The following is a 12,841-nucleotide window of genomic DNA, read 5'->3' on the forward strand; positions in this document are numbered from 1 at the left end:
CCGGATCCGGGCCGTAGTTTGCCCACAGCTGCTCTGGGCTGTTGGGTTGGGGAGTAACTGCCTCCTGTTTTTCCCTAGCAGAGCTTGAGCCCTGGAAAGAAATGCTCCACCCGGGATAGTAGAGAGATAATGGGTAGTTTTAGGGGCCACAGACCCTTTCTCCTAAAAAATGTAAGAGAATTTCCCCCTCACCCAAAGTTCGCTCTGCACTCCGGAGTGTCTAAAATAGGGGCTCAGCCTGTTCTGGACCCAGATCTTCTAAGGTGAAAAGAGAGCAAGCTGGCCGGGCTCCTCCCCTTCTATCAGCGAGCACTCGGGAAGAGCAGGTAGGGTTTTCATGTCCCACGGGGTCAGGACAGATAGAACTGGGGGGCTGAAGACACCGATAGCAGTTGCAGAAAAGATGCCTCATGAGCTCAAGGAGCTGTGCGCTAGGCTGTTAAAAGGACACTCAGCTCCAGAATCAGCATTAGATGCGGCCCAGGCCAACCAGTCTTATCCTCCCCGCTCCTGCCTCTCAAGGCCCTCCGCCCAAGAGGCATACCTGAGCTCCCTGAGCCGTGGCCCCAGCTCTCGATCAGGGATAGTCTGCGATTCAGACTCTTTCCAATTGGGGCTAAAACCAGGCCCAGGACACCAGAGGCAGGAATGGCACAATCTTTAACAAATGTGGCCAAAACTATAAACAAAAAGAAACAAGTGTGCGCTGGTACAGAAAGCCTACTCACGTCCCTTTTGCCTTCCCAGGCCTCGAGTCCCTGCGGGACAGTGCCCACTCCACCCCTGTGCGCTCCTCCTCGCACGGGGACACCTTCCTGCCTCACGTGAGAAGCAGCCGGGCAGACAGCAATGAGCGAGTCGCCGTGATTGCGGACGAGGCCTACAGCCCTGCCGACAGCATGCTGCCCACCCCTGTGGCCGAGCACAGCCTGGAGCTGATGCTGCTTTCCCGGCAGATCAATGGGGCCACCTGCAGCATCGAGGAGGAGAAGGAGTCTGAGGCCAGCACCCCCACTGCTGCCGATGTGGAGGCCCTGGGGGGAGAGCTGAGGGCCCTGTGTCAGGGGCACGGCAGGCCGGAGGAACAGGTGAATAAGTTTGTTTTAAGTGTCCTCCGTTTGCTCCTGGTGACCATGGGACTCCTCTTTGTGTTGCTCCTCCTCCTGATCATCCTTACCGAGTCTGACCTTGACATTGCCTTTTTCCGAGATATCCGTCAGACCCCCGAGTTCGAACAATTCCACTATCAATACTTTTGTCCCCTCAGGCGATGGTTTGCCTGCAAAATCCGCTCAGTGGTGAGCCTGCTCATTGACACCTGAGAAGACATGACTCCTCCTAGTAACTAGCCAGGTGGACCAAGGAGCCCGGCTACCCGTTCCCAGCAATGGGACCCATCGCGGAACCATCGGCACATGTACCAAATCCTCCTTTCATGACTCAAAGCCCACAGCCTAGGAGGGTGGTTTCCCAGAAGAAGAAGGGGATAGGCTCATGCCCTGTCTAAACAAACTGGGAAAGCTCATTCCCTTCAGCGGTTCTCCCAGGAAAGGCTCGGCGACGCTGTTTCTCATCCTCCCAATACGCCGGATAACTTTTGGCTTTGAATTTTGATTTTTCATAGATGTGTATTATTTTGAAAGTATCGAATAAAAATAATTTATTTTATTATTACTGATTATCACCGTAGTGTCACCTAGCAGACGGGACACTAGTTGAAGACTGGAGAGCTGTTGTCCTCTGTATTCTGCAGGAGCTTTTCTGCTGGGTTCCCGTAGACTCGTCACTGCAGCCTCCGTGGGGCAGACCAGGGGTCTGGACAGCGGAGACGGCTAAGTTTTCTTGCCAGACAGAGCTTTTTAAAAAGTAAACATCCATGTAGAATGATTAAATGAGAAGTTGCTTCTTATGATGGTCTGAGTTGGATTTTCTTTTCCTTTTGTTTTTTTTCAAATCTGAGCAGAGTGGGCATCTGAAGGGACCACCGCTACAGCAGCAGCGAGCAGCAGGGGTGGGTAAGTCTGTCCCCTCAGACTAGATCCTAGTGGGCGTCGCCATGAGCTTTGTATAATGAACTCTGACTTCTGTGATTTTTTTTTTTTTCTTTCGGAAGAACCTCAAGACTTTTAGAGTGCTCCAGAGGCGCTAGGTGAATTGAGTGGTACCAGACACAGGACTGTCAGAAATGTTGGACAAAATGTAGTTAACAGAAACCAGAGCTAAGGTGCCTGAGAGACCATTGAGATTCAGAGAGCAGTGCTTATTTTGTACAACCCCCCACAAAAAAAAAAAAAATACAAAGACTATTTCAATTTATATTTTAACAAAATGTTATTTTCTTATCAATTCATATTTTGTTTTTACTTTATGGATTAAGAAAATAGAGCCTGATGAACTAAACGATGCAAGACAGAAACTGATCCTGAGAATGAAAAGCTTCAGAAAATAGAATTCCAAGATCAACAAACAGCCTTGGAAGGGACCAGGAACGTAACCTCTTTAAATAGGAGGCCTAAGAGATGCCTGCGGAGAAGGTGGACGTGGCAGAGGCCAACCTTTAGGTGTAGAAGTACTGCCCCCTAGGGACCTCCTCCGCATCAGAAAAGTAAGTTGTAGGAAAGAGCGCTTGCCGTCCTTGGCGAGGGAAGCGGTGGGAGCGGTGGAAGCGCAGCACGAGAGGGTGAGCGTGGTGTCCGAGGCCCAAGCTCCGCAACTGTTACACACACTCACACACGGGATCTTGTTTTCATCTCAGGGAGACATTTCTAAGTCACCTGGGGTCTGCCGCAGGGAGGAGGAGGAACCTGAGGCCAGCCATGCCCCTGACACAGGGCTCAGCTCTCCCCCAAGGGCCTCCACATCTGTAGCAGATGGTCAGTGGACAATTCCTGGGACCCACACAACTGCTGACACCCTACGGTGTTGGGCCCCCCAAATGCAGAACAGAACGAGTCACGTTTAGGTTTGCTCACCCCTAGTTGGTCCCCTGAGATGGCAGAACCATGTCCACGTATAGAGTGCAAACAGCCTTGGAATAAATGGGGTTTTTCTTTTGGGGGGAGGAGGGGGAGATGTGGAGGGGTATATAATGTTAAACGTCCGTTCATCTAGACCAAGGTTGGTAAGCTTCTTCTTCAAGGTGCCAGATAGTAAATATTTTTTTATTTTGATGTTGTGGGCCATAGTCTACGGCAACTATTGAACTCTGCCGTCGTAGCACAAAAACAGCCAAAGGTAATACATAAACGAAGGAACGTGGCTGTGTTCCAAGAAACCTTTTTATTTATAAAAAGAGAGTGAGCTGAATTTGGCCCACAAGCCGTAATTTGCCAACCCTAATCTATACAATGAAACTGCCCCTTACCATGATGTTAGCAGAAAGAGGGTCGGCTCTGCGCCAGTTCCTGACATGTGCTAAAGATCCAGGGCCGTTTCCCAGGGGAGGCACGGGGGTTGCTTGTTTAAAGGGTGCTCGCACAACCAACCAGCAAGGAGATGTCTGGGGCCCAGATGTGCAAGACCAAGTACTGGGATGCTAAAACACAGCCAGAATCTAAGAATGGAAGAGGGCTTGTCTGATCATTTCCATACCAGCAACGATTTGGGCAGAATTACAAACATCTATTTACCAAGTGACAAGACAAACTGAGGGGGATCCTGGTAAAGATTAGGGATCACTAGAATCAACTAGCCACTGCCACTTACCATCTATACAGGAAAGGCTGTACTTAGTACAGAACTAAAGCGAAAAGAGTAGACGTGGAGATGAAAAGGCTGTCAGGAGAGAGGGGGCTGGTTTTAACATGGAGAGCTACAGTCTTATGCAACATAGCAGATTACCTGTTAGTGTAGGGCTCCTACCTCAGTCTGTAGAGTATGGTGTTTCTATGCAGAGAGTGATAGCCTCGACGCGGACCACTCATATCCACATTAAAGAAGGATGCAGTATCCCAGTTCCTGGTACGTTACTCGTGTCTAGAGTTCTAATGGTACAACAGTCCATACCAACTCCAACAGCTGGATTTGTCTCTCTGAATAGAAACTTCCAGGTCCTTTTTTCCCAGGGCTCATCTCAGAAAATACATATAGAAAAGTTTCCTTCAATTTGCTCTTCAAATAGTGCTTGAATAGCAAGCCTCCTTTGTAGGTGACTAGTCTTTTTTGGTATCGCCTCATCATTTAAAATTGTTCAAGTTTTTCACCTGCTTTTACTGTGTTCCGCTATGTCTCCCATTTTCTCTTAATTAGTTTGATCTCATTGTAGAAAAGGCAATGGTTTCCATAGCTTCATCTATCAGAGGAAATAAAACTCTTACTAAAGAATAGTATGCTGCATCTCTAAGCAGTAGAGGGTAAACTACCTGCAAATGTGAATTTCTTAGTTTCATTAAAAAATACATAGTTGCTAACCTTTCGTGTGCCAAAAATTCTAAGTTACATTCTCCTTCAAAGCAATGTACTTTTTTCTACATATTCATTATGTAGTTAGCATAAAATCATTGGTGCCATGAAAATTATTTTTAGACTTAAATAAATATTTAAATATCATAGAAGAGTGGACTCTTTTTTAACTTATATCATGTCTCACTTTATCCTCAAAGGTACCAACACATAGATAAAAGGGTACCAGTGGGATTTACAAAGCTCACTGCCACTTGCGATTGGAATCAAAATAATTATTTTGCTTATAGCCCTCTCCCCAAGTAAATACTATTAGGAACTTAGAAACTACAAGCGTGAAATAATTTTAAAGGAGAATTATACCTCTTTTTTCTGGTGAGGAAAACCAAGAAGTGATTTTCCCAAGGTTACACAATCTTAGAGCCCAAAGAAGAACCCAGATAGTCCAGCATCTAAACCAGCTTCGAATAAGAGGAAGGAAGAAAACACTTCCCATGAAAGGAACAGAATGATATTCCCACTACAGTAACAAACCTCGTATTTACAACTTACAAAATATGTCCCTACGGCATTATCTCACCTAATTATGTAATAATCATCACTCTGTGGCTAAAAAACTGGTAATGGTCTTCTAAATTCCATAAGGATAAAAGGTGAAACGAGGGTCCACTACGCTAGCCTATTATCTTCCTGTTTTCAACTCTGCCTCCAACCCTCCATCCTCCTGCAGGTCATCCTCGTGAAGCACTGATGAAGTTAGGCCACCTAGTCTCCAAACTTCAGAGGTCCCCATTACCTACCTATAAAATGACACCTATGCCCCCCGTCCCCAGTCGAAGTTTATTTAAAAAAAAAAAAAGTCTTTGCTTCAAGTGACCTGAAGAATAAAAAGCATAAGAAAAAACCACCATAAGGACCAATGGATGTGGGTGCTTTCCCAGATCCTACAGATTTACAGCAGCCACCTACGCACACACCCTTTCAGGGCTCTAGAATCCACTCCCCCTGCTTAGGATCCCTCAGCCATCACCAAGCCCCTCTGCGCCTGAGCACACTTCTGGTTTTAGTTCATGAACATGCTTCCTCTACACACCCCTACAACTTGCTGATCGAGCAGAGCAAACTGGCAAAAGGTACTTTAAAACTTTTCCTCTTGCCGAAACCGGTTTGGCTCAGTGGATAGAGTGTCGGTCTGCGGACTGAAAGGTCCCAGGTTCGATTCCGGTCAAGGGCATGTACCTGGGTTGCGGGCACATCCTCAGTGGGAAGTGTGCAGGAGGCAGCTGATCGATGTTTCTAACTCTCTATATCTCTCCCTTCCTCTCTGTAAAAAAAATCAATAAAATATATTTAAAAAACAAAACAAACAAAAAAACAACAACTTTTCCTCTTGACCAGCTTCCATTTTAGGAAAAGATACTTTAAAATTTTTTTTTCCTGCCCTAGCCAGTTTGGTTCAGTGGATAGAGCATTGGCCTGTGGTCTGAAGGGTCCTGGGTTCGATTCTGGTCAAGGACACATGCCTGGGTTGCAGGCTCAGTCCCCAGTGGGGGGGGGGGGGGGGTGCAGGAGGCAGCCGATCAATGGTTTTCTCTCATCATTGATGTTTCTCTCTCCCAATCCCTTCCTCTCTGAAATCAATAAAAATAGAGCGTCGGCCTGCAGACTGAAGGGTCCCAGGTTCGATTCTGGTCAAGGGCATATACCTTGGTTGTGGGCACATCCCCAGTAGGGGAAGTGCAGGAGGCAGCTGATTGATGTTTCTAACTTTCTATCCCTCTCCCTTCCTCTCTGTAAAAAAAATCAATTAAATATATATGTTTTATTCCTCATTCTGTAACTGTGCTAAATGTTATCTTCCTCACAAAACTTCACCTTTTCATTTGAAAATCTAAACATTTATATCCAAATGAACCACAATATTGTTCTATGGTGTTTGGAACTAAAACTTAATTCTACTATCAAACTCAGTTCTAGATATCAATGTTTAAGGAAACATTTCTTAAAAGATCGCTTTGTACACACAAAAAAGTACTAAGACAGAAGGGACAGCCTAATGAACAGGACACCTTAGTTTTTGGAATCTGAAGTGAGAGGGCATATATTTATTGCTCTTGGGTTTGATATAAAAGGCACATGTGTCTACCCTCCCCACCTTCCCATTTACTATATACTGGATTAAATCTTTGTTTCCACAGCCCTAAGCTTCCCTGCTTTCCTGGAGAACTATTTTTTAAATATATATATATATATTTTTTTACTTAATTTCAGAGAGGGAGCGAGAGATAGAAACATCCATGATGAGAATCATTGATCAGCTGCATACTTGCACGGACCCTATTGGGGATTGAGCCCACAACCTGAGCATGTGCCTTGACCAGAATCAAACCCAGGATCCTTCAGTCTGCAGGCCGACACTCTATCCACTGAGCCAAAAGGCCAGGGCCTGGAGAACTTCTTAAAGTCTTCTTTATAGAAAGGAAATCCAAAGGCCAAAATACTAAAAGAGGAATAAGCAACTCATATTCTATTAAATCCTAATCATTTATAGTCTCTCCTAGACTGATCAAGTCTGTCCACCCAAAATGAGAATTCTCTCCTTCCTCCTTAATGTAAAGAAAAAACAAAACAAAAAAAAAAACCAACCACCAATAAGACACCGGTTATCTCAAAGGAAATAATTCAAGTGGAATTCAGAGCTTCTACCCTTAAAAGATATCATAAAAGCAAACTTACAAAGAGGGTTTACCCTGAATGGACAGAGAACAATCATAATACACAAATAATTATAGAAGCCACAAAGCTTTAAGCAAATCTCTGGGAGAAATACCTTTCACAACAGACTGCAGTTTAAGGATGTCCTAAGGGAGACAATTTTCTTTTATGTGCTTTCTAGAGTTAAACAATTACTCCATTACAGAATTTATCCCTGAGTAACAAGTCCCCACTCTCTTTCCTTCCTTCATTGCCTCAAGAAGACAGAACCCTATTAAGTGGAATTGAATATAAATGGCACAGTTTATGAAGCTACAATGGCAAAAGGAACCACAAAAATGAGAAACATCAAGCATTTGCTAACACGTATTGCAGAAGCCAGGCAATTAACCTCCAAAGCTAAAATGATGATACTAATTTGAAAGCTGTTTTCAAAATTTTAAAAAAGAAACAGTCCCCATAGAACAAACTAGCCACTCCAGAACCTGTGAAATTAAGTGGTGTAGAAAGGGAAAGGAAGCCAATAGGCTTTGCTTACTATTTTAAGGACAGTTTAAATATAATTCAACCTCACTTAGTTTTACTTTCCATTTCATAAATTAATATTCCCACCTCACTTATAAATTTCTGTATTCATATCACCAAGAAAATAGAGAACTCCTATTCCTTACAAACATGCACAGCCTATTAGTAAGTAAACTAAGCCTCAAAACACTTAGGTTTTAATTGCAGAGAAGGAAATTATTGGGGGGGGGGTTGTTCTTTAAGGAAATTATGCATGTCCATTCATGTGATATACAATTATGAGAAGATAATATCTTCTCTTAGAATTCAAACATATTGCTGAAGCTATTAACAATAACCTTGCAACAGGATTTTGGCAATGAAGAACAATGAAAAAGGTTGGATAGGTAATGTCACATAGTAACATTAGTCACTGATTTAAGAGCTCCATGTCCCACAAAAGACAAATTCAAATTGCCATAGCTTCTGAAAAAAATGTACTTTTATGAAGAATTGACAAAAGTGGTGTTTCATACCATTACCCTAAAAATATGAGTAAGAATGAAGTTATTCACTTACCAGGCTACTGAGCCTCATGAGAATTTAAAGACAGGGTCCGATAAGGCTAACTGGGACCCTCTGAGGGAGCTTTCATCTCTTTAACCGTGACCCACTGTACCGCAGCAAGAAAGAAATGCATTTCATATCAGAACACACATATGCATATACACATACAAATATGTATGCATATGCAACTAAGTGTCACAAAACAATACTTATTCTAATTATGTTTTCTATTCATGATTATTTCTTTCCTTTTCACTTCTTTATTTTTATGCTGGTCATGGCCACTAAATTGATTTTTTGTGAGTAGCTACAACCCATAGCCTGGAAAACCCTGGTCTGGGACAATCTCACACTGAATTCCAAGGATCAGGCAGATCCAACCCTATGCCCAGGAGCCTGGGATTCCTTAGCTGTGCCTCAGGAGCCACCTAGAGGAAGCAACAGGAAGGGAGCGCACAAACAGACCCAGGCCCTGCCCACGTGAGCCAAAGCCTCTCAGCAATTATTTTGAAATTTCACATAAGAATTAAGAGATGGGGCGGGGGGGGGGGGGGGGGGGCAAGGTGTTCTTGGTTAAAAAACTTAAGTTTCACATCACTGAGTTAGATGACACCCAGGACCTTTGCTGTGTGAGTCTGGAAATAAATATTCACTCCAAACTGTAAAAGAAACCACAAACCTATATGTCACTATAGAATAAAAACCATATTGGAAGTCAGCATCATAGCGGAATGAGAGAACTCCTTTGTTTCTCATCTTAAATTTACAAGTCAGACAACTATGACTCAACAAAGGATCCCCTGCTCAACACAAACATGCCTGAAAGATCCACAGACATCTGAGGGTGGGCGTACTGGAACTAGTAGGGGAGACAGGTCCAGGGGAAGGACAGGGACGGCCCACAGGCACAGTTTGCTGCCCACTGAGGCTCCAGCAAGCACAGTAGCAGAGACGTCGGGCTGCAGCCCTCACACTATAGCCTGAAACATCAGAGGGGCAAGAAGCAGTTTCTCCCTGGGAAAATGCATCTCCCTTTCTTCCCTCCGCATCATGGCAGAGGTGGATAGAGATGGGCAGGAAGCTTGAAGAAACACACTGGTGCCTATAGCCTGTGCTGGCAGGAGGGCAGAGCCAAGAGACCATGAACTTGCCCTCCCTGTTCCACACTCCCCAGCAGAGGGTAAAGACAGCAGGGAAGCTTTAAACAGCACAGCAGTACCTAAAGACAGCCATTACCGGCAGGATGGCTGAGCCACAAGATTGAAAATGCCCCCCCCACCCCCCTGCCCCACACTCCCCCGAAGAACCTGGTGAAGAAAGCTGAGCTGCCCCAAGAGTATAGAGAAAAGAAAGTACCCTACCTACCAACCTGCTGACTTGTTAAAAGCAAAACAGCATCTAAACAAGAAAAGAGTTTATACCTCAATGTGCTGCACAGAAACAACCCATCAGGCACCGTTGGTTCAATCCCATGAACGACCACGCTAACCTGGGAGCACACAAAGAAAATGAACAGTCTCCAAAAAGCAAATTCAAAGTCATGGAAAACAGTGATTTAATTGACAGATAATCCAATATTGCAATTATGAAGAAACTCAATGATCTATAAGAAAACTCGGAAAGGGAGCTCATGAATTCAGAAATAAAATTAATAAACAAAGGAATACTTTATCAAAGAGATTGAAACTGGAAAAGAACCAAACATAAATTCTGAAGCTGAAGAACTCAATAAACATGACGAGGAGTGCACTAGAGAGCACTGAAAATGGAGCCAGCCAGATGGAAGAGAGAATTAGCAAGCTTGAGATAGAAACCTTGCAAATGACTCAGGAGGAAGAGGGAAAACTAAGAGTTAAGAGAAATGAAAAGAACTCTATAAAAACTATCTGACTACATAAAAAAGTACAATATAAGGATAATAAGTATTTCAGAGGAGAAGAGAGGTAAAAGGAAACAGAAAGCTTATTTAAACAAATAATGGATTCAAACCTATGGAAAGAACTGGATTTTAAAACAGAAGTTACCAGAACACCTAATTATATCAAGGCAAAAAGACCTCCAAAAACACATTTTATTCAAACTGTCAAAAATCAATGGTAGCCCGGCCAGTGTGGCTCGACAGTGGAGTGCCGGCCCAGGAACCAAGAGGTCGTTGGTTGGATCCCCGGTCAGGACACATGCCCAGGCTGTGGGCTCAATCCACAGTAGAGGGGTGTGCAGGAGGCAGCCGATCAATAATGTTCTTCTCTCATCAATATTTCTCTCTCTCTATCCCTCTCTCTTCCTCTCTAAAAATCAATAAAAACATTTTTTTAAAAAAAAATCAATGACAAAGAAAGAATTCTCAAGGCAGTCAGAGAAAAAGACTATAACCTACAATAGAAACCCCATCTACACTAATATTAGAGGAATATGCAAATTGTCCGGGACACCGTCACAGTAACGACCGAACAGCAGGCTGCGTGGGGCGACCAGGTTCGCAGGGGGGACCATTGGGGGTGACCAGGCCAGCGGTGGCAGAGGGGGGGGGGGCAGTTAGGGACAACCAGGTTGGCAGAGGGGGGCAGTTGGGGGCAACCAGGCTGGCGTGGGGGGCAGTTGGGGGTGACCAGGCTGGCAGGCGGGGGCAGTTGGGGGTAACCAGGCTGGTGGGGAGGCAGTAAGGGGTGACCAGGCCGGCAGGGGGGGCAGTTAGGGGTGACCAAGCCAGCAGAAGGGGCACAGTCGGGGGCGACCAGGCTGGCAGGGGGGGCAGTTAGGGGCAATCGGGCTGGCAGGCAGAGGTGGTTATGGGTGATCAGGCTGGCAGAGGGGGCAGTTAGGGGTGATCAGGAAGGCAAGCAGTTAGGAGCCAGGGGTCCTGGATTGGAGAGGGTGCAGGCTAGGCTGAGGGGACCCTGTCCCCCCATGTAAGAATTTCATGCACCAGGCCTCTAGGCAGATTATAATCAGATTATAATCAGTAGAAACATTACAGGACATGAGTGGAAGGAAATTAAGAAAATACTGAAAGAGAGGGAACATCAGCCAAGGATAATATATCCAGAAAAGTTATCCTTTAGATATGAAGGAGAAATAAAGGCTTTCCCAGATAAACAAAAACAGAGAATTTACCAACACCACACCAGCAAAGTAAGGATTATTTAGAGGGCCTATAGAAAACTGCCAAATTAAAAGAGTGGACAAAATCACAAGGGAAGAGAAACTATGGAGATACAAACAAAAGATAAAATGGCTGTAAGTCCTCACACAGTATTAATCGCCCGAGGTGGCGCCCCCATGCCCTGTGCTCCTCTGAGACAAGCCAACACCACTGTGGCCGAAGAGGCGGGTCTCACGCATCAGGGCCTCACTCAGCGTGTGGGGTCGATGAGGCACTGAGGCAGCAGGTCATACTGCCAGGCAGACGGGAGGGTGGGGAGCAGGCCTCCCTGAAGTGAGGGGGTGGGGGTGCAAGGCACAGTGATGAGCCCTTCCACTCTGCCCACTCCCCAGCCGCAACCCCTCCTGCTCAGCGCTGCCACACCACAGCCGATGACAGCAGGAGGTCTCGCAGGCTGAGATGGGAGACCTGCAGTATCGCTAGCTGGGTGGGAAGGAGCACCAGCGATGGGACTGGAAGAAGCACAAGGTCAGGTGGCAGAGTGGTGGTGGAGGTGCCCCCTCCAACAACAAAACCAATCCCAGCAAGGAAGAGGAGGGTGCAGGGAAAATGTTCATTGGTCACCGGAGCTGGAATACCAGCAAAATGGACCTAAAGGGTTCTTTTACCAAATTTGGAGACTGTACAATAAAAATGGATCCCAACACTAGCCGGTCAAGAGGGTCTGGGTCTCTTCTCTTCAAAGATGCAGCCAGTGTGAAGGTCCTGGACCAGAAGGAGCACAGGCTTGATGGCTGCGTCATTGACCCCAAAAAGGCCATGGCCATGAAGGAGCCTATAAAGAAGTTTTTTGTGGGGGTTTGTCCCGAAGCCACTGAGAAGAAAATCAGAGTTCTTAGGCGAGTTTGGGGAGATCAAGGCCATTGATCATCCAATGGATCCAAAGTCAAACAAAAGACAAGGCTTTGTTTTTATCACCTTTAAAGAAGAGGAAGCCCTGTGAAGAAGGTTCTGGAGAAAAAGTTCTACACCAGTGGTTCTCAACCGTCCTAATGCCCGACCCTTTACTACAGTTCCTCATGTTGTGGTGACCCCCAACCATAACATTATTTTCGTTGCTACTTCATAACTGTCATCTTGCTACTGTTATGAATCGTAATGTAAATATCTGATAAGCAGGATGTATTTTCATTGTTACAAATTGAACATAATTAAAGCATAGTGATTAATCACAAAAACAATATGTAATTATATAGGTGTTTTCCAATGGTCTTAGGCGACCCCTGTGAAAGGGTCGTTCGACCCCCAAAGGGGTCGCGACCCACAGGTTGAGAACCGCTGTTCTACACCTTCAGAAGCAAGTGTGCAATCAAGGTGGCTCTGCCGAGAAAAGCCTTTCAACAGCAGCAGTATGGCTCTGGGGGCCCCATAAACCGCAACCAAGGGCACCGAGGCAGCGGTGTGGCAGCGGAGGCGGAGGCGGTCAGGGTAGTACGACTGACGGGGAGAGCCAGCGATGTGGTGGCCATCAGCATTAACAAGCCACACTGA

General features: G+C 45.4%; 1 protein-coding gene and 1 pseudogene across 3 annotated transcripts in view; both read left to right on the forward strand.

The window, feature by feature from the left end:
• Window positions 1-2,301, forward strand: part of FRMD5 (FERM domain containing 5) — a 290,625-nt gene extending 288,324 nt beyond the window's left edge. For 2 of the 3 annotated variants that reach the window (XM_059702910.1, XM_059702920.1), the window contains exon 14: window positions 748-1,909. In XM_059702910.1, coding sequence (XP_059558893.1) covers window positions 748-1,322 — 575 coding nt within the window. In that variant the 3' untranslated portion in view covers window positions 1,323-1,909. Of the gene's footprint in view, window positions 1-747; window positions 1,910-1,960 lie in introns of those variants that run through there. The other variant, XM_059702929.1, reaches the window with a different exon arrangement.
• Window positions 2,302-11,418: 9,117 nt separating this feature from the next.
• On the forward strand, window positions 11,419-12,841 carry LOC132219080 (heterogeneous nuclear ribonucleoprotein A/B-like; annotated as a pseudogene).

The sequence above is a fragment of the Myotis daubentonii genome, chromosome 1 (genome assembly GCF_963259705.1).
Source record: "Myotis daubentonii chromosome 1, mMyoDau2.1, whole genome shotgun sequence".
NCBI classification, from domain to species: Eukaryota; Metazoa; Chordata; class Mammalia; order Chiroptera; family Vespertilionidae; genus Myotis; species Myotis daubentonii.